The sequence below is a fragment of the Mobula hypostoma genome, chromosome 11, assembly GCF_963921235.1.
Source record: "Mobula hypostoma chromosome 11, sMobHyp1.1, whole genome shotgun sequence".
NCBI classification, from domain to species: Eukaryota; Metazoa; Chordata; class Chondrichthyes; order Myliobatiformes; family Myliobatidae; genus Mobula; species Mobula hypostoma.
Genome location: NC_086107.1, coordinates 115840487 through 115861618, shown reverse-complemented (window position 1 = coordinate 115861618; position 21132 = coordinate 115840487). Strand labels below are relative to the sequence as shown.

General features: G+C 57.4%; 2 protein-coding genes across 3 annotated transcripts in view; one reads left to right on the top strand and one right to left on the bottom strand.

The window, feature by feature from the left end:
• sez6l2 (seizure related 6 homolog (mouse)-like 2) overlaps nt 1-16898 on the top strand; it is a 37449-nt gene extending 20551 nt beyond the window's left edge. The window contains exons 7-18 of one of the 2 annotated variants that reach the window (XM_063063028.1): nt 1980-2148; nt 3268-3431; nt 5063-5257; nt 7676-7814; nt 8330-8526; nt 9251-9445; nt 10305-10496; nt 11166-11357; nt 14789-14827; nt 14968-15085; nt 15354-15456; nt 16760-16898. In XM_063063028.1, the coding sequence (XP_062919098.1) occupies nt 1980-2148; nt 3268-3431; nt 5063-5257; nt 7676-7814; nt 8330-8526; nt 9251-9445; nt 10305-10496; nt 11166-11357; nt 14789-14827; nt 14968-15085; nt 15354-15456; nt 16760-16789 (1733 nt within the window). In that variant the 3' untranslated portion in view covers nt 16790-16898. The remainder of the gene's footprint in view (nt 1-1979; nt 2149-3267; nt 3432-5062; nt 5258-7675; nt 7815-8329; nt 8527-9250; nt 9446-10304; nt 10497-11165; nt 11358-14788; nt 14828-14967; nt 15086-15353; nt 15457-16759) is intronic. The other variant, XM_063063027.1, reaches the window with a different exon arrangement.
• Nucleotides 16899-17264: 366 nt separating this feature from the next.
• On the bottom strand, nt 17265-19328 carry LOC134353529 (spidroin-2-like). The gene has a single exon (XM_063061528.1). The coding sequence runs from the start codon at nt 19326-19328 to the stop codon at nt 17265-17267; it is 2064 nt and encodes a 687-aa protein (XP_062917598.1).
• Nucleotides 19329-21132: the final 1804 nt, after the last annotated feature.

Genomic DNA, 21132 nt, shown 5'->3' with positions numbered 1-21132 from the left:
CTCCCCCTCTCCCTCTCCCCCTCTCCCTCTCCCCCTCTCTCCCCCTCTCCCCCCTCTCCCTCTCTCCCCCCTCTCCCTCTCTCCCCTCTCCCTCTCCCTCTCCCTCTCTCCCCCCTCTCCCTCTCTCCCCCTCTCCCTCTCCCTCTCTCCCCCCTCTCCCTCTCCCCCTCTCCCCCCTCTCACCCTCTCCCTCTCCCCCTCTCCCCCCTCTCACCCTCTCCCCCCTCTCACCCTCTCCCCCCTCTCTCCCCTCTCCCTCTCCCCCCCTCCCTCTCCCCCTCTCCCTCTCCCCCCTCTCACCCCTCTCCCTCTCCCCCCTCTCACCCTCTCCCCCCTCTCTCCCCTCTCCCTCTCCCCCCTCTCCCTCTCCCCCCCTCCCTCTCCCCCTCTCCCCCCTCTCACCCTCTCCCCATCTCCCTCTCCCCCCTCTCACCATCTCCCTCTCCCCCCTCTCACCCCTCTCCCTCTCACCCCTCTCCCTCTCCCCCTCTCACCCTCTCCCCCTCTCCCCCCTCTCTCCCCTCTCTCCCTCTCCCCGTCTCTCCCTCTCCCCATCTCCCTCCCCCTCTCCCCCTCTCTCCCCTATCCCCTCTCCCTCTCCCCCTCTCCCCCTCTCTCCCCCTATCCCCTCTCCCCTCTCTCCCCTCTCCCCCTCCCTCCCCCCTCCCTCCCCCCTCCCCCCTCCCTCCCCCTCCCTCCCCCTCCCCACCTCTCCTCCTCTCCCCCCTCCCCACCTCTCCCCCCTCCCCACCTCTCCCCTCCCCCCTCTCCCTTCCCCCCTCCCCTCTCTCCCTTCCCCCTCTCCCCCTCTCCCTTCCCCCCTCCCCCTCTCCCTTCTCCCCCTCCCCCTCTCCCCCTCTCCCCCCTCTCCCCCTCACCCCCCTTCCCCTCTCCACCTCTCCCCCCTTCCCCTCTCCACCTCTCCCCCTCTCCCCCCTCTCCCCCTCTCCTTCTCCCTCTCTCTCCCCTCTCTCCCCCCTCTCCCTCGCTCTCTCTCTCCCCCTCGCTCTCTCTCTCCCCCCTACCCCTCGCTCTCTCTCCCCCCTACCCCTCGCTCTCTCTCTCCCCCTCGCTCTCTCTCTCCCCCCTCCCCCTCGCTCTCTCTCTCCCCCCCACCCCTCGCTCTCTCTCTCCCCCCCTACCCCTCGCTCCCTCTCGCTCTCTCCCTCTCCCTCTCCCTCGCCCTCTCCCTCTCTCCCCCTCGCTCTCTCCCTCTCCCTCGCTCTCTCCCTCTCTCTCTCCCTCTCCCTCTTCCCCTCTCCCCCTCGCCCTCCCCCTCCCCCTCCCCTCCCCTCCCCCTCCCCTCCCCCTCCCCCTCTCCTCCCCTTCCCCTCCCCCTCCCCCTCTCCTCCCCCTCTCCCTCCTCCCCCTCTCCCCATTCCCCCTCTCCCCCCCTCTCCCCCTCACCCTCCTTCCCCTCTCCACCTCCCCACCTCTCCCCCCTCTCCCCCCTCTCCACCTCTCCCCCCTCTCCACCTCTCCCCCTCTCCTTCTCCCTCTCTCTCCCCTCTCTCCCCCCTCTCCCTCGCTCTCTCTCTCCCCCTCGCTCTCTCTCTCCCCCCTCCCCCTCACTCTCTCTCTCCCCCCTACCCCTCGCTCTCTCTCTCCCCCTCGCTCTCTCTCTCCCCCCTACCCCTCGCTCTCTCTCCCCCCCCACCCCTCGCTCCCTCTCGCTCTCTCCCTCTCCCTCGCCCTCTCCCTCTCTCCCCCTCGCTCTCTCCCTCTCCCTCGCTCTCTCCCTCTCCCTCTTCCCCTCTCCCTCCCTCTCCCCCTCGCCCTCCCCCTCCCCTCCCCCTCCCCTCCCCCTCCCCTCCCCTCCCCTCCCCCTCCCCTCCCCTCCCCCTCCCCTCTCCCCCTCCCTCCCCCTCCCCCTCTCCCCCTCTCCTCCCCCTCCCCCTCTCCTCCCCCTCTCCCTCCTCCCCCTCTCCCCCTCCCCCTCTCCTCCCCCTCTCCCCCTCCCCCCTCCCCTCCCCCCCCAGCTATCTGTAGAGCCACCATCCACAATGCCACAGTGGGACATATACTGTCCCCGGCCCCGGGCTCCACCCACTCCCCGAACCTCACCTGCCATTGGCTGATCCAGGCTCCACCCGCCCACAGGCTCCACCTGCACTTCGAGCGACTCTCATTGGACGAGGACACTGACAGGTACGAGCAAAAGATCAACCTCACCCACCCCCAAACCGAAATCCTTCCGGTCCGGGTCGCAAACTCTCACTGGATCCATCAAGCCCCCAACAGATCCACTGGGCCCCCTTCCCCACACTCTTCCCTAGACTCCCCTCCTCATCGTTGCCACAAAATTCGCATTGGATCTCCAAAACCCCCGCTGGATCCTGTAACCCCAATGAATCCATAACCCCCTACCAGATCCTAACATTCCAGTGAATCTCTAAACACTCCCTGCACTAGATCACCCCAACATCCCCACTAGATCCCAGAATGCCAGCAGCTCCACCGAACTCCTGGAGCCTCGAGCAGCGGTGTGTCCCGCCCAAACCCCAATCTGTGGATCCATTGGGATTCTGGGATCCAAGCTCCCCCCAGATTTACCAAGCTCTCCTGCAGCAGTCTGCCTCACCACGCCACTGGAGCCTAGTGAATCCGCCAAATCCCTCACTGCATCACCCCAACAATCCTAATGGATCATATATCCCCGTTATCCCAATGGATCCACAAAACCACCATCACATTCACCAAACTCCTACTCGATCTTGGAAATCCACCAACCCCCAACACATTTTGAAGTGCCCAGCAGATCCCACAACCCCTCTACCCTAGAAAAGACCCACTGGATCCCATTTCCACTAAGATCCCAGTAGATCTCTGACACATATCAGATCCCACTACCCCAAAGGATCCCCAAAACTCTCCGGCAGATCCCTGTCTATACCCTTCATAATTTTATTTACCTCTTATCAAATCTCCTCTCAATGTTCTAAGGAATACAGTCCTAACCTATTCAATTTTTCCTTATAACTCCGTTCCTCCAGAACTGGCAATATCCTTGTAAGTTTTCAACCTTGTTTCTATCCCAAACCCTGCAACCCCCATTTGTCCTCTGCCAGTTCCTGGTGCACCAATTCCCTCATCAAAACTTCCCACCAGGTTGTTCAGAAAAACATAGGGGACACAATCCCACCCAGTAGTCTCAGAGAACACCATCCAGAATTCCCAGAAAAGCCCAGTCGGGATCCCCGAGAGCCTCACCAGATCCCGGATCACTGATTCCTTCTCTTTCCCTCTCCCAATCCCGGGGATTCCCAGGCTGATCATCCGGAATGGAATTGCGCCAGGAGCACCAGCCATCTTCCACTCGGACATCGATGACATTCCCGAGGGCGGGATCGTCAGCGACTCCCGGGAGATCTTCGTGGAGCTGGTATCCGAGAACTCAGCACTGCCACTTGTCCTGGCTTTGCGATATGAGGGTGAGGAAAGGGGGGAGGAAGGGGAGTTCCTGATGGGGAGGGGCCTGTGGGCTGTGAAACGAGATAAGGCGGGTGTGGTGAGAGATGGTGATGGGGGAGTGTGTTTGTGGGCTGAGGAAGGGGATTTGGTGTGTGGAGGGAGAGATGGTGATGGGGGAGTGTGTTCGTGGCTGTGGGAGGGGATTCGGTGTGTGGAGGGAGAGATGGTGATGGGGGAGTGTGTTTGTGGGCTGTGGGAGGGGATTTGGTGTGTGGAGGGAGAGTTCGTGATGGGGGAGTGTGTTCGTGGGCTGTGGGAGGGGATTTTGTGGGTGGAGGGGGAGAGTTGGTGATGGGGGAGTGTGTTTGTAGGCTGTGGGAGGGGATTCGGTGTGTGGAGGGAGAGATGGTGATGGGGGGTGTGTTTGTAGGCTGAGGAAGGGGATTTGGTGTGTGGAGGGAGAGTTCGTGATGGGGGAGTGTGTTCATGGCTGAGGAAGGGGATTTGGTGTGTGGAGGGAGAGATGGTGATGGGGGAGTGTGTTCGTGGCTGTGGGAGGGGATTCGGTGTGTGGAGGGAGAGATGGTGATGGGGGAGTGTGTTTGTGGGCTGTGGGAGGGGATTTGGTGTGTGGAGGGAGAGTTCGTGATGGGGGAGTGTGTTTGTGGGCTGTGGGAGGGGATTCGGTGTGTGGAGGGGAGAGTTGGTGACGGGGGAGTGTGTTTGTAGGCTGTGGGAGGGGATTCGGTGTGTGGAGGGAGAGATGGTGATGGGGGAGTGTGTTCGTGGCTGTGGGAAGGGATTTGGTGTGTGGAGGGAGAGTTCGTGATGGGGGAGTGTGTTTGTGGGCTGTGGGAGGGGATTCGGTGTGTGGAGGGGAGAGTTGGTGACGGGGGAGTGTGTTTGTAGGCTGTGGGAGGGGATTCGGTGTGTGGAGGGGAGAGTTGGTGACGGGGGAGTGTGTTTGTAGGCTGTGGGAGGGGATTCGGTGTGTGGAGGGAGAGATGGTGATGGGGGAGTGTGTTCGTGGGCTGTGGGAAGGGATTTGGTGTGTGGAGGGAGAGTTCGTGATGGGGGAGTGTGTTCGTGGGCTGTGGGAAGGGATTTGGTGTGTGGAGGGGAGAGTTGGTGATGGGGGAGTGTGTTTGTGGGCTGTGGGAGGGGATTCGGTGTGTGGAGGGAGAGATGGTGATGGGGGGTGTGTTCATGGCTGTGGGAGGGGATTCGGTGTGTGGAGGGAGAGATGGTGATGGGGGAGTGTGTTCGTGGGCTGTGGGAAGGGATTTGGTGTGTGGAGGGGAGAGTTGGTGATGGGGGAGTGTGTTTGTGGGCTGTGGGAGGGGATTCGGTGTGTGGAGGGAGAGTTCGTGATGGGGGAGTGTGTTCATGGCTGTGGGAGGGGATTCGGTGTGTGGAGGGAGAGTTGGTGATGGGGGAGTGTGTTCGTGGGCTGTGGGAAGGGATTTGGTGTGTGGAGGGAGAGTTGGTGATGGGGGAGTGTGTTTGTGGGCTGTGGGAGGGGATTCGGTGTGTGGAGGGAGAGATGGTGATGGGGGGTGTGTTCATGGCTGTGGGAGGGGATTCGGTGTGGGGAGGAGCCAGTGTTCCAGGAAAATTCTGTAACAACCCCAGCCTTTCTTTTCCCCTCCAGCCTTTGAGCGAGACCACTGCTATGAACCGTTTGTTGCCCATGGGAACTTCACCTCCAACATCCCTTTGTTCGAGGTGGGCTCTATCGTCACCTTCTCTTGCCTCCCTGGTTACGCCCTGGAGCAGGGGGCAGGGGCCATCGAGTGTATTGACCCCCAGGACCCCCACTGGAACAGCAGTGAGCCCATCTGTCGAGGTACCTGCTTCCCTGTGTCAATGAACACCCCCCACACCATTTCTGTGAACTCCTACCTCCCCTAAACCCTTCACCATCTGTGTTACACCTATCCTCCCCTACACCCCTCCCTCACCTACACCCCTCCCTCCACAACACCTCTCCCTCACCTACACCCTTCCCTCCCCTACACCCCTCCCTCCCCAACACCTCTCCCTCACCTACACCCCTCCCTCACCTACACCTCTCCCTCACCTACACCCCTCCCTCCCCTACACCCCTCCCTCACCTACACCCCTCCTCGTCTCTGTCACCCTCCTCTTCTCCTCTGGGCAGATCCCGAGGGGTTGGAAGCTAGTGTTTAAAAAAGGTTGTCGGCAAAAGACAGATCACTAGGCCAGTCAGTCTGTGGTTATGAAATTGCTGAAAACTATCATTCCGGACCAAATAGTGAGATGTCTGGATCGAAGTGGTTAATCAGGCAGACACAGCGTAGATTGAGAAAGGGCTGGCCCTGTTTGACATCTTGCTGCAGGTCTCTGAGTGCAGTGAATGGAGTGGAACATGTGGATGTTGTATGCTTCAGTTTCCAGAAGGCATTCTACATAAAGTGTAAAAGATTTATCCATAAAATAAGCAGATGTCTCATGTGCAGACGTAGATGACAGTTGGTGATGTTGTGGATAGTACACTGTAGAAAGTTGTTGTGGGGTTACAATGGGACATTGACAAGATACTGACTTGGGTTGAGACTACCGTTCACTGTGTAAGACCTGTCCTGGTTGGTCTTACTGAAGAACAACACCTCACGTTTGTTGCATTAATTTCCATCTGCCATCTTTCAGCCCATTTTCCCAGTTGGTCCAGATCCCACTGCAAACTCCAAAAGTTTTCCTTGCTGCCCACTACACCCCCAATCTTGGTGTCATCCACAAATGTGCTGATCCAATTTACCACATGATCATCCAGATCGTTGTTATAGAGACAAACAACAACGGACCCAGCACCAGTCCCTGCGATACGCCGCTAGTCACAGGCCTCCAGAGAGGCAACCACCTACAGCCATTCTCTGTCTTATTCTGCAAAACCACTGTCTATTCCAATTTACCACCTCATCTTAAATGCCAAGTTACTGAACTTTCTTGACCAACCTTTGCCAAAGGCCTTGCTAAAGTCCATTTAGACAACATCTACTGCCTTGCCTTCATCCACTTTCCTAGTAACTTCCTCAAAAAACTCTAAGGTAAATTAGTCATGACCTACCATGCACTAAGAAATGCTGATGATCTCTAATCAGTCCCTATCCATCCAAGTATAGTACTGTATATATCGAGTCCCCTAGGATACCTTCCAATAACTTTCCCATTGGGCTGTGGAGCAGCCCTTGTTCTCGTAGAGCATTGAACGGGCTGGGTGAGGGTCTGTCTGAGAGATTCACCTGGTAAACCAGTTTATGAGTATCAGGCACCTAATAAAGTGGCCACTAAGTGTATGTCCGTGGTCTTCTGCTGCTGTGACCCGTCCACTTCAAGGTTCGACATGTTGTGTGTTCAGAGACGCTCTTCTGCACACCACTGTTGTAACGTGTGGTGATTTGAGTTACTGTCAGCTTGAACCAGTCTGGCCTTTCTCCTCTGACCTCTGTTTCACCCTCAGTGCTACGGCTCACTGGATGTTTTTTTGTTTCTCGCACCATCCTCTGTAAACTCTAGAGACTGTTGTGCGCGGAAATCCCAGGAGATCAGCAGTTTCTGAGATACTCAAACCACACCCTATCTGACACCAACAATTATTCCACGGTCACAGTCACTTAGATCACATTTCTTCCCCATTCTGATGTCTGGTCTGAACAGCCAATGAACCTCTTGACCATGTCTGTGTGCTTTTATGCATTGAGTTGCTGCCACATGATTGGCTGATCAGATGTTAGCATTGCGAGCTGGTGTACGGGCGAACCTAACAAACGGAGTGTGAACCGGCTTTGGAGATGCTGCAGAGGAGGTTTACCAGGCCGGTCCAGGAGACTGAGTCACCTGGGACTGTACTGACTGGAATTCAGAAGAATGAGAGGGATCTTCTAGAAACATATAAAATTCTGCAAGGGATAGATGATAAAGGCAGGAAAGTTGTTTCACTGGTAGGTGAGACTAGAACGAGGGGACACAGTCTCAAGATTCAGGGGAATAGGACGGAGATGAAGAGAAACTCTTTTCCCAGAGAGCAGTGAATCTCTGGAATCCTCTGCCCAGGGAAGCAATGGATGTACCTCATTCAATATGCATTGTTTAAGACACAGTTAGATAGGTTTTTGCATAGCAAGCTGAGTACACAGGCAGATCAGCCGTCATCTTATTAAAAGGTGGGGCAGGCTTGAGGGCCCGAACGGCCAACTCCTCCTCCCATTTATCATATCTGTATGACTCTGCTCCTTGCACACAGCCACCTGCGGAGGGGACATGTCCGAGGTATCTGGAGTGATCTTCTCACCAGAATGGCCCGAGGTTTATGGCAGGAACCAGGACTGTGTGTGGACCTTGCACGTCCGAGAGGACCGGCGGATGGTCATCGACGTGGAGATGTAGGTGGACCTCTTTCCTTCCTCTCTAACTCTGTCGCCATCCCTCTCCGTGTCTCTTTCACCCTAGGACCATCCCCCCTCCCTCGATCCATCCCTCCCTCCCTCTGTCCATCCCTCACCCTCTCTCTCCCTCGCCGGTGAATGGTCATCGATGTGGAGATGTCGACGAATCTCACCACGACCCAACACCCCTGCTTCTACCCACCTTTCCCCCATAGTCTCCCCTTCTCTCCCTCCCCGTCCCTCATCCCCTCCCCTACACCCTCCCCCTCCCTCTCTCACTTCCCTACCCTCCCTCTCTCACTCCCCCACCCCCTCCCCCTCCCTCTCTCACTCCCCTACCCCATCCCTTTCCCTCCCTCACCCCCGAACCCCTTGCTACCCCTTCTTCTTTCCCTTCCTTATTTCCTCTCTTCATTCCCCCTCTCCCCTTGTCCCCTCTCTCATCTCTTTCTCTCTCTCTTTTCCATCCCTCATCTCCCCCTCCCTCTGACGGCTCCTGCTGGGCCCTGCAGCCTGAACATCCGACGGAACGACATCCTGTCGGTGTTTGACGGGCCGGACCTGAACTCGCGGGTGCTGGGCCAGTACCTGGGGCAGAGGCAGCGCTTCAAGCTGTTCAGCACCTCCTGCCACGCCACCATCCAGTTCCAGTCTGACAGCCGGCAGCCGGCCCTTGGGGAGACCCAGGGCTTCATCATCCACTTCGCTGGTGGGTGGGGGCAGCGAGGGGAGGGGGAGGGGTGAATGGGGAGGGGAGAGGGCGGATGGGGAGGGGGAGGGGAGGGGTGAATGGGGAGGGGAGAGGGCGGATGGGGAGGGGGAGGGCAGATGGGGAGGAGGAGGGGTGAATGGGGAGGGGAGAGGGCGGAGGGGGAGGGGTGAATGGGGAGGGGAGGGGGCCGATGGGGAGGGGAGAGTGTGGATGAGGAGAGAGCGGATGGGGAGGGGGAGGGCAGATGGGGAGGGGGAGGGGTGAATGGGGAGCGGAGAGGGCGGATGGGGAGGGGGAGGGGTGAATGGGGAGGGGAGAGGGCGGATGGGGAGGGGGAGGGGAGGGGTGAATGGGGAGGGGAGAGGGCGGATGGGGAGGGGGAGGGCAGATGGGGAGGAGGAGGGGTGAATGGGGAGATGGGAAGGGGGTGGGAGAGGATGGAAGGCAGTGGGCCCTGGGGGAGACTAGAGGTTTTACCTTGTGTGGAGCAGGGCGGTTTGGGGGAAGGAAGGTGGGAGGGAGGGTCGGTGGGTCAGAGGTCATCAGGCTGAGGTGGGGAAGGGTCAACACAAGTGAATCCCAGCTCATCGTTAACAATATTATCTGCCCTTCCTGTCCACGTCCCCACCTCTCATGTATCCCCACCCTCCCTCCCTCTCCATCCTCCCCTTCCCACCAACTCCTCTCTCCCACAACCCCTCCATGCTCTCCCCTCCCCCAGAGATGCTGCGAAATGACACCTGCCCCACCCTGGGCCCCATTCCGCATGGCTGGAAGTCCCTCTCCCATTCCAGCCTGGTCCGGGGAACGGTGGTGACCTATCAGTGCGAGCCCGGCTATGACATCGTCGGCGCCGACATCCTCATGTGCCAGTGGGATCTCTCCTGGAGCAACCCGCCCCCGACTTGTCAGAAAGGTGAGGCCGAGGGAGGGAGAGAGAGAGTGTGTGTAGTCATAGTCATACTTTACTGATCCCGGGGGAAATTGGTTTTCGTTACAGTTGCACCATAAATAATAAATAGTAATAAAACCATAAATAGTTAAATAGTAATATGTAAATTATGCCAGTAAATTATGAAATAAGTCCAGGACCAGCCTATTGGCTCAAGGTGTCTGACCCTCCAAGGGAGGAGTTGTAAAGTTTGATGGCCACAGGCAGGAATGACTTCCTATGACGCTCTGTGTTGCATCTCGGTGGAATGAGTCTCTGGCTGAATGTACTCCTGTGCCCACCCAGTACATTATGTAGTGGATGGGAGACATTGACCAAGATGGCATGCAACTTGGACAGCATCCTCTTTTCAGACACCACCGTCAGAGAGTCCAGTTCCATCCCCACAACATCACTGGCCTTACGAATGAGTTTGTTGATTCTGTTGGTGTCTGCTACCCTCAGCCTGCTGTCCCAGCACACAACAGCAAATGTGATAGCACTGGCCACCACAAACTCGTAGAACATCCTCAGCATCGTCCGGCAGATGTTAAAGGACCTCAGTCTCCTCGGGAAATAGAGACGGCTCTGACCCTTCTTGTAGACAGCCTCAGTGTTCTTTGACCAATCCAGTTTATTGTCAATACGTATCCCCAGGTATTTGTAATCCTCCACCATGTCCACACTGACCCCCTGGATGGAAACAGGGATCACCGGTACCTGAGCTCTCCTCAGGTCTACCACCAGCTCCTTGTGTATGTTACCTGAGTGTGTATGTTCCCCAGGCGTGTACCTGCTCTCTGCATATAACCTCCATGTATAACTGAGTTTCTCTCCCCCCCAGTGCTGTCCTGCCCAGATCCCGGGGACGTTCCCCACGGACTGCGCCTCACCCCGGGTTTGCGTTTCCCGGTGGGCTCGCGTGTACAGTATGCCTGTGAGGAGGGTCACTCGATGGAGGGCAGCGCCACCCTCACCTGCCTCGGCCGCAATGCCCTGCGTCCCAAATGGAGCGCGCCCCCGCCCACGTGTGTCTGTACGTACCGGGGATGGGTGGGTGAGCGGGGGGGGTGGGGTGGAGGGAAGAGGTCAGGGGTCGAGGAGTGGATGGAGGGTGAGGAGAGGTGGGGCTGGGGCAAGGGTGTGAATGCTGGGGGGTGGTGGGCTGGGGTGGGGTGAGGGGAGTCAGGCATCATGAAGGACAGCCCTGTGATGGGATTCCAATTCTTCCCCCCTCTTTTCCCCCACCCCATCTATCCCCAACTCCCACCACCCTCCCCATCCCCTCACCACCCCCTTTTCCCATCCCCCTCTGCTCCCTCACACCCCATTTACCTCATCCCCTCCCCTCTCCCCTTCCCCCTCCCCCTCTCCCCTTCCCCCTCCCCCTCTCCTCATCCCCCTCTCCTCCCTCACACCCCATTTACCCCATCCCCTCCCCTCTCCTCCTCCCCCTCCCTTTCTCCCTCGTCCCCTCCTCCCCCTCCCCTCTCCCCATCCCCTCACCACCCTCTCCTCCCTCACACCCCATTTACCTCATCCTCTCCCCTTCTCCCTCCTCCCCTCCTCCCCTCCTGCCCCCCTCCCCTCCTCTCTCCTCCCCTTTTCCCCTCCTCTCCTTTTCCCCTCCTCTCCCCTCCTCCCTGTTCCACCCCATGTGTCTTCTACCCCCCACCCCTGCCCCTCTCTTCCCCCTCCCCACCAGTGACACACCAGCCCTGCCTGAACCCTGGCGTCCCTGACAACGGCTACCTGACACTCTACAAGCAGCACTACCGGGCCGGGGAGATCCTCCACTTCTTCTGTTACGAAGGCTTTGAGCTGGTCGGCCAGGCGAGCATCACCTGCCTCTCTGGCCGCCCCTCCCACTGGAGCAGCCCCTCTCCCTTCTGCAAAGGTATCTGCTTGGGGGCGCGGGGGGAGTAACCACTTGTGGACAACCAACAGCCAACGCCAGCCCGTTCACCGGGAAACCTCTCGGGGACGTATCACTTGGGCTCTTCCATTGAACAGCAAACAGTGTTCTAGATTGGAATTAGCCTGTTGCCCTCCCCTGTGCCAAGGTGACCTGCCTGATTTTGGCAGATTGGGCCTTTACTCCTTGGAGTGCAGGAGACTGACTTTACTATAAAGAGTAAAAAAGAGGTGAGAGTGGATATCAGACCAGTGGATATTGACATTGGAGAATTAGTAATGGGGGACGAGGAAATGGCAGACAAACTGAATAAGTATTTTGTAACAGTCTTTACCTTGGAAGACACTAGCAGTGTACTGAAATTTCCAGGAGTCAGGGGTCATGAGGTGCATGAAGTTACCATAACTAGAGGGAAGGTTCTTTGGAAACAAAAGTCTTAAGGTAGATCAGACCTGGACCACACCAGAGTTTCGAAAGAGGGTGTCGGAGGCATTATAATGATCTTTGAAGAATCACTAGATTCTGGAATGGTTCCTGAGGACTGGAGAATTGCAAATGCCACTCCACTCTTTAAGAAGGGAGGGTGGCAGAAGAAAGGAAATTATAGGCAAGTTAGCCTGAATTCAGTGGTTGGGAAGGTGTTGGAGTCAATTGCTAAAGGTGTGATTTTGGGGTAGTTGGAGGCACATGGTAAAATCGGCTAAAGTCAGCATGGTTTCCTTAAGGAGAAATCCTGGTTGACAAATCTGTTGGAATTCTATAGAGAAATAAGAGGCAGGATAGATAGTGCTGGATTTTCAGGGGGCCTTTGACACGGTTTCCCACATGAAGTTGCTTTCGAAGAGCCCATGGTATAGGAAAGATATTAGCATGAACAGCAGATTGACTGACTGGCAGGAGGCAGAGTGGGAATAAAGGGAACCTCTTCTGGTTGGCTGCCAGTGACTAGTGGTGTTCCACAGGGGTTTGTTCTGGGTCCACTTCTTTTTATCTCACACTGAATGTCAACGATTTGGTGATGGAATTAATGGTTCCGTGGCCAACTTTGCAGATGGTACAAAGATAAGTGAGGGGACAGGTAGGGTTGAAGAAGCAGGGAGCCAGCAGAAGGACAGATAGATTAGGAAAATGGACAAAGAAATGACAGATGGAATACAGCGAAGGGAAGTGTGTGGTCACGCACTTTGGTAGGAGGAATAAAGGCACAGACTATTTTATAAATGAAGAGAAAATTCCAGACATCTGAGAGACTTGGGAATCCATGTGCGGGATTCCCTAAAGGTTAACGTGCAGGTTGAGCCTGTAGTGTGGAAGGCAAAAGCAATGTTTGCATTCATTTCGAGAGGTCTAGAAAATAAAAGCAAAGATGTAATGCCGAGGGTTTGCAAGGCATTGGTCAGACCGCACTTGGAGTACAGAGAACAGTTTCGGGCCCCTTGTGTAAGGAAAGATGTGCTGGCTTTGGAGAGAGTCCAGAGGTGGTTCTTGAGAGTGATTCAGGGGGTGAAAGGGTTAAAGTATGAGGCTCTGGGTCTGCACTTACTGGAGGGGGAGGAAGGGGGAATCTCTTTGAAACCTGTGAAATATTGAAAAGCCTGGGTAGAGTGGATGTGGGGAGGGCAGGGTCCAGGACCAGAGGGCACAGTACCTTTAGAGGGACGTCCATTTAAAATCGAGATGAGGAGGAATTTCTTCACCTATAGTGAATCTATGGAATTTGTTTCCATAGATGGCTGTGGAGGCCATGTCATTGGGTACGTTGAGGATTTTGATTATTAAGGGCGTCAAAGATTAAAGGTTCAAAGGTTCATTTTGTTACCAGAGTATGCATGCACAACACAACTCTGATATTCATCTTCTCCAGATAGCCATGGAATACAGAAAATCCATGGGAGTTGTTAAAAGAAAAGATAGCACCCTGTTCCTGCACAAAAAGAAAAAAGAAACAAAACTCACCAACCCCAAACCCCCTCCCTCGCAGAAGAGAACAGTGTTAGTAACATCAAACCCCCAAACCCTCCCTAGCCAAAAAGAACAGCACCAAAGGCCCCAAAACCCCCAACCCCCTCTCCGACCTAACAGATCGCCCACACAGAAAAAAACAAGAATATCAGATCCCAAATTCCCAGCCCCTCCCTCACACAAAAACTAACAAACCAACCACCTGGAACCTCAACCCGACAATGGCAACAAGAAAGAAACTACAGTCCAATACTCACAAAAATCTCAGAATTTCGGAAACATCCTTCATCCATTCAGGATCGCGGAGAGTGGCCGTTTAAACTCAGTCTTTCCATGGAAAGCAACGGCCTCTCCACTGACCTGCGGCTTTCCGAACACTGCCAACCCACTACTAACCGCCGTTGACCTGTGGCTTCCGTGGAGAGCGACAACGGACCTCCTCCGCATTTGCCTTGATGTTTAAAATGGAGTCAGTCGTGGCCCCGTGCCCCATCTCTGCTCTTCTTCATTAAGCAGTTCGTGCTCGCGTTCCTTTCCGGGACCCCGTCTCTGCTCTTCTCCACAAGGCAGCCCGTGTTCTCATCTCTCTCCAGGGACAGCAGAGCACCAGATCATTCGACTGAACTCCAAACTGTACGTCACAGGCTCCAACAGTTCCCAAAACACAATCATGACCAAAACAACAAGCAGAAGTGTTGAAAAAGTGAAATAACTGGCGATGTTGTTCTCTAGTGACATTACAGGGAGAAGGCAGGAGAATGCTGTTGAGAGGAGCCATGATGAAATAGCGAAGCAGACAATGGGATGAATGGTCTGTTTCTGTGCTGGCCTTACAGTGACACAGATGGGGTAAATATTTCCCCAGGGTTGGGGAATCAAGATGCAGGGAGCACAGGTTTAAGGTGATAGGGGAGAGCTTTAACAGGGACTCGAAGGGCAACTTTTCACCCGGGGGTAAATGGAACGAGCTGCCACAGGAAGTGGCTGAGGCAGGTGCAGGTACGTTAACAACATTTAGAAGACACTGGGACAGGTATATGCATAAGAAGGGTTTAGTGAGATACGTGCCAAACATGGGCAGACAGGACTGACTTTGATAGAAATGCGCTTGGCGTAGGCTAGGGAGGCCGAAGAACCAGTTTCCGTGCTGAGTAAATCTGAAAATTCTATTTAAATAGGGGAATGGGTAATGTGTCAGATGCTGTGTGCACAGACTAACCCCAGCCAGGGAAGTGGGGAGAGTTTTGTAGACAGGGAATGGGTAATGTGTTAAATGCTATGTGCATAGACCAACCATGGCCAGGGGAGTGAGGAGTGTTTTGTAGACAGGGAATGGGTAATGTGTCGGATGCTGTGTGCACAGACTAACCTCGGCCAGGGAAGTGGGAAGAGTTTTGTAGACAGGGAGTGGGATGCTGTGTGCATGGACTAACACGCTCCTTCTCTTCCAGTCACCTACGAAGGATTGTATGATGCCCATAACCTGCAAGGTGAGTGCTGGAAGGAGGTATGTTGCACTCGTGGAAGGTTGTGGGAGTTGAGGGTCACAGGGAATGTGGGAGCCACTTATTCTCACATTGTGGTTGTGTCTCCCTTCCCCAATCACCCCCTCCCCTCTTTCCCCATACAGTGTCTAAGGCGAGTGGCCCCGCCCACCAGGTGGTGGGTGGACACATTGTGCTGGCCATCATCCTGCCAATCATCCTGGTCATCCTCCTGATTGGTGGGATCTACCTCTACTACACCAGGTGAGTTTGGAGGGGGGGTTGGTGTCACAATATCTGGTGGGGGGAGGAGTGTGTTGGGGGTCTAAAGGAGAGGGAGTGCTTGGTTGTGGGGGAGGGACATGTGGGAGGGGCTAGGGGAATAAGGGGCTTGTGTGTGTCTGCAGGTTAGTGAGAGGGATAAGGGATCTGTGCAAAGGAAGGAGGAGCCAAGAAGAAGGGGCAAGTAGGGAGAGGAGAGTGAGGGAAGTGTGATACCAGGGATGGATTTACCCTCGCGCTCCCTTCACAGGTTCCAAGGCAAATCATTTTTCCGGAACCCACTGTCCAAATCCCACTCGTACAGCCCCATCACCGTCGAATCGGACTTCAACAATCCACTGTTCGAGGCCGGAGTGAGTATGGATCTCCCTCCACACCGTCCGGTCACACACTTCTGGGGTCAGACACAGAGAGAAACTCCCTCCACACCGTCCCATCACACACTCCCGGGGTCAGACACAGAGTGAAGCTCCCTCCACACCGTCCCATCACACACTCCCGGGGTCAGACACAGAGTGAAGCTCCCTCTGCACCGTCCCATCACACACTTCCAGGGTCAGACACAGAGTGAAACTCCCTCCACATCATCCCATCACACACTCCCGGGGTCAGACACAGAGTGAATCTCCCTCCACACCGTCCCATCACACATTCCCGGGGTCAGACACAGAGTGAATCTCCCTCCCCACCGTCCCATCACACACTCCCGGGGTCAGACACAGAGTGAATCTCCCTCCACACCGTCCCATCACACATTCCCGGGGTCAGACACAGAGTGAATCTCCCTCCCCACCGTCCCATCACACACTCCCGGGGTCAGACACAGAGTGAATCTCCCTCCACATCGTCCCATCACACACTCCCGGGGTCAGACACAGAGTGAATCTCCCTCCACACCGTCCCATCACACATTCCCGGGGTCAGACACAGAGTGAATCTCCCTCCCCACCGTCCCATCACACACTCCCGGGGTCAGACACAGAGTGAAACTCCCTCCACAGCATCGCATCACACACTCCCGGGGTCAGACACAGAGTGAATCTCCCTCCACACCGTCCCATCACACACTCCCGGGGTCAGACACAGAGTGAATCTCCCTCCACACCGTCCCATCACACACTCCCGGGGTCAGACACAGAGTGAATCTCCCTCCACACCGTCCCATCACACACTCCCGGGGTCAGACACAGAGTGAATCTCCCTCCACACCGTCCCATCACACACTCCCGGGGTCAGACACAGAGTGAATCTCCCTCCACACCGTCCCATCACACACTCCCGGGGTCAGACACAGAGTGAATCTCCCTCCACACCGTCCCATCACACACTCCCGGGGTCAGACACAGAGTGAATCTCCCTCCACACCGTCCCATCACACACTCCCAGGGTCAGACACAGAGTGAATCTCCCTCCACACCGTCCCATCACACACTCCCGGAGTCAGACACAGAGTGAATCTCCCTCCGCACCGTCCCATCACACACTCCCGGGGTCAGACACAGAGTGAATCTCCCTCCGCACCGTCCCATCACACACTCCCGGGGTCAGACACAGAGTGAATTTCCATCCACACCGTCCCATCACACACACCCGGGGTCAGACACAGAGTGAAGCTCCTACCACACCCTCTCACAGTCACTCTTTCTCCACCTCCAGGAGACCCGTGAGTATGAGGTTTCGATCTAACCCATCGCCTCATTTGCTGCGTCATCAACGTGAATCACCATCGTCTCTCTGGGCCTCGTCTCACTGCCTGCTCAGTCTGGCCCCCACTCTATCCCCCCTTCCTCCTCCCCCCTTCCTCCTCCCCCCTTCCTCCTCCCCCCTTCCTCCTCCCCCCTTCCTCCTCCCCCCTTCCTCCTCCCCCCTTCCTCCTCCCCCCTTCTCCCCTCCCCTCCTCTCTCTCTCTCTCTCTCTCTCCCTCCCTCCCTCTGTTCCCCTCCACTACACTCCTTCCTTCCACACCTGCCTCCCTCCGTCTACAGCCCTCTCCCTCATTCCGGAAGTACCGATGACCCAGAGTGGATCAGCACAAGGAGTGGAGTCGTGTTGGAGAAACTGAAGACCCGGTCTGGAGTATGGATGGTGGGAGTGAACAGGAAGGGGTGGGTTCTTGTTCCCTGAGCTCTTCCACCATGGGGGTCCCACTTCCTGGCTTCCTTCACTGTGCAGCCCTGTTCCCCCCGATCCTCCGCCGTGGGCCCCGTTCCCCCAGACCCTCCGCCGTGGGCCCCGTTCCCCCAGACCCTCCGCCGCGGGGCCCCGTTCCCCGGATCCTTCGCCGTGGGGCCCCATTCCCCGGACCCTCTGCTGCGGGGCCCCGTTCCCCGGATCCTTCGCCGTGGGGCCCCATTCCCCGGACCCTCTGCTGCGGGGCCCCGTTCCCCGGAACCTCCGCCATGGGGCCCCGTTCCCTGGGCTGTTCTGCTGTGAGACACATTCCACGAGCTCCACCCTGGGGCCAATTCTCTGTGCTCTTTAACCATGACTTATGCCTCTGGACCCATGTTTCAGCCTCCTCCACTGTGGGGCCCCGTTCCCTGAGACTCCTCCTCTGTGGGGCCCGTTCCCCCAGCCTTCTCTCCTTTGGGACCCCATTCCCCAGGCCTCCTCCGCTGTGGGGCCCCATTCCCCCAGCTCCCTCCGCTGTGGGGCCCCATTCCTCCAGCCACCTCCGCTGTGGGGCCCCGTTCCCCCGGCCTCCTCCGCTGTGGGGCCCCGTTCCCCCAGCCACCTCCGCTGTGGGGCCCCATTCCCCCGGCCACCTCCGCTGTGGGGCCCCATTCCCCCAGCTCCCTCCGCTGTGGGGCCCCATTCCTCCAGCCACCTCCGCTGTGGGGCCCCGTTCCTCCAGCCTCCTCTGCTGTGGGGCCCCGTTCCCCCAGCCACCTCCGCTGTGGGGCCCCATTCCCCCGGCCTCCTCCGCTGTGGGGCCCCGTTCCCCCGGCCACCTCCGCTGTGGGGCCCCGTTCCTCCGGCCACCTCCGCTGTGGGGCCCCGTTCCTCCAGCCACCTCCGCTGTGGGGCCCCGTTCGTCCAGCCACCTCCGCTGTGGGGCCCCGTTCCTCCAGCCACCTCCGCTGTGGGGCCCCGTTCCCCCGGCCTCCTCCGCTGTGGGGCCCCGTTCCTCCAGCCACCTCTGCTGTGGGGCCCCGTTCCTCCAGCCACCTCCGCTGTGGGGCCCCGTTCCTCCAGCCACCTCCGCTGTGGGGCCCCGTTCCTCCAGCCACCTCCGCTGTGGGGCCCCGTTCCTCCAGCCACCTCCGCTGTGGGGCCCCGTTCCCCCGGCCACCTCCGCTGTGGGGCCCCATTCCCCCAGCTCCCTCCGCTGTGGGGCCCCATTCCTCCAGCCACCTCCGCTGTGGGGCCCCGTTCCTCCAGCCTCCTCTGCTGTGGGGCCCCGTTCCCCCAGCCACCTCCGCTGTGGGGCCCCATTCCCCCGGCCTCCTCCGCTGTGGGGCCCCGTTCCTCCGGCCACCTCCGCTGTGGGGCCCCGTTCCCCCGGCCTCCTCCGCTGTGGGGCCCCGTTCCTCCAGCCACCTCCGCTGTGGGGCCCCGTTCGTCCAGCCACCTCCGCTGTGGGGCCCCGTTCCCCCGGCCTCCTCCGCTGTGGGGCCCCGTTCCTCCAGCCACCTCTGCTGTGGGGCCCCGTTCCTCCAGCCACCTCTGCTGTGGGGCCCCGTTCCTCCAGCCACCTCCGCTGTTGGGCCCCGTTTCTCCAGCCACCTCCGCTGTGGGGCCCCGTTCCTCCAGCCACCTCCGCTGTGGGGCCCCGTTCGTCCAGCCACCTCCGCTGTGGGGCCCCGTTCCCCCGGCCTCCTCCGCTGTGGGGCCCCGTTCCTCCAGCCACCTCTGCTGTGGGGCCCCGTTCCTCCAGCCACCTCTGCTGTGGGGCCCCGTTCCTCCAGCCACCTCCGCTGTGGGGCCCCGTTCCTCCAGCCACCTCCGCTGTTGGGCCCCGTTTCTCCAGCCACCTCCGCTGTGGGGCCCCGTTCCTCCAGCCACCTCCGCTGTGGGGCCCGGTTCCTCCAGCCACCTCCGCTGTGGGGCCCCGTTCCTCCAGCCACCTCCGCTGTGGGGCCCCGTTCCCCCGGCCTCCTCCGCTGTGGGGCCCCGTTCCCCCGGCCTCCTCCGCTGTGGGGCCCCAATCCTTCACTCCTTCCCTGTGAGACCCATGCTTTGGCCTCCTGCACCATAGGCCCCACTCCTCAGGCTGCTCTGTCATGGGGCCCTATCCCTTCGCTCCCAAATATTCTAGTACCCTCACCACCAATCGCCATTCCCCAATCTCTGCGGGGAATGGGAAGACCCCAGGGACGAGCCTGTCTCCCTCCTTGTAAGCTCAAGGGAGGGTTTCAGAAATTGTTTGCCATGACGTAATGTATGAACTGTGACTATTTTCATCCACGTGGAACCACCAGCTTTTTCCAACAAACTGTGAAATATTAAACGAATCATGATTTGTACTAACTCTTGGCTCTCTGTCTCTCTCTTTCCTCCTGAACCAAATGGGGTTAGTCTGTGCACACTGTATCCGCCACATTACCTATCTCCCATCTGGTCAGGGTGTGACAGGACACTCGCGGCTCCCCGGGGTGGGATTAGTCTGTGCACACAACATCCAACTCAATACCTGTCTCCCATCTACAGGTCAGGGGTGTGACGGGACACTCCCCATCCCTGGGCTGGGATTAATCCGTGAACAAAACATCCAGCTCAATACCTGTCTCCCATCTACAGGTCAGGGGTGTGACGGGACACTCCCCATCCCTGGGCTGGGATTAATCCGTGAACAAAACATCCAGCTCAATACCTGTCTCCCATCTACAGGTCAGGGGTGTGACGGGACACTCCCCATCCCTGGGCTGGGATTAATCCGTGAACAAAACATCCAGCTCAATACCTGTCTCCCATCTACAGGTTGCTCACCTGGAAATCAAACTCACCATCGCTGAGTCTAAATCCCAGGACTTCTTCCCCACCAATGCCGTAGGAGCACCTCCTCCAGGAGGCGGGCTGGGGTTCAAGGGGTTGATTCACCTTTCCCCCCACCCTATTCCAGAGGCCATCAAGGAAGTGCTGGCCTTGGCAGACAAGTGCCCCAGACTGACTAACAACCAGGAGGCCATGAATTAAATGCTGCAGAGGCAACAAAAGCTTCCTTAATCCCTCTCTTCCTGGTCTGTCCCTGCGGATTGAGGGATCTGGAATCACTGCCTTCCTCAGCTCCTGCCTGTTCCTGGGATCGAGGGGAACTTGCCCTCGGAGTTCTGACGTGACTAAAGAGGCCATTGTGGGATCCACAGGCCCCTTTCCACGGCTCAGAACAGGATGTAGTAGAGGGGGCAGAGTGGGGATATTCTGAGATGATGGAAACTCATTACTGTACACCATCACACAGCTTTCTGAGAACTCCCGATACAAAACTGCTTCTCTGGACGATCAGAATGGTAAGTGCGGAAAAAAAAAGAGATACATTTTTTTCCATCTGTATTTACTCAGGAGATGGGCACAGAGTCTATAGGCATAAGGCAAAGTGGCAGCAAGTTCACGGACCACAGAGGAGGAGGTGTTTGCTATCCTGAGGCAAATCAGGGTGGACAAATCCCCAGGGTTTGACAGGGCGTTTCCTTGGACCCTGAGGGACACAAGTGCAGAAGTTGCCAGGGCTCTAGCAGAGATATATAAACCAACCTTAGCGACAGGTGAGGTACCAGAGGATTGGAGGATGGACAATGTGGTTCCACTATTTAAGGCTCTAAGAATAAACCAGGAGATTATAGGCCGGTGAGCCTGACATCAGCACTGGGAAAGTTATTGGAAGGTGTTCTAAGGGAATGGATTTAGATAGACTGGGACAGATTGGGGATAGTTGGCATGGCTTCGTGTGTGGTAGGTCTTGTCTAACCAATCCTATAGAATATTTCGAGGATGTTCCAGGAAAGTTGATGAAGGCAAGGCAACGGTTGTTGCCTATGTGGACTTTAGGAAGGCATTTGACAAGGTCCTGTGTGGAAGATTGGTTAAGA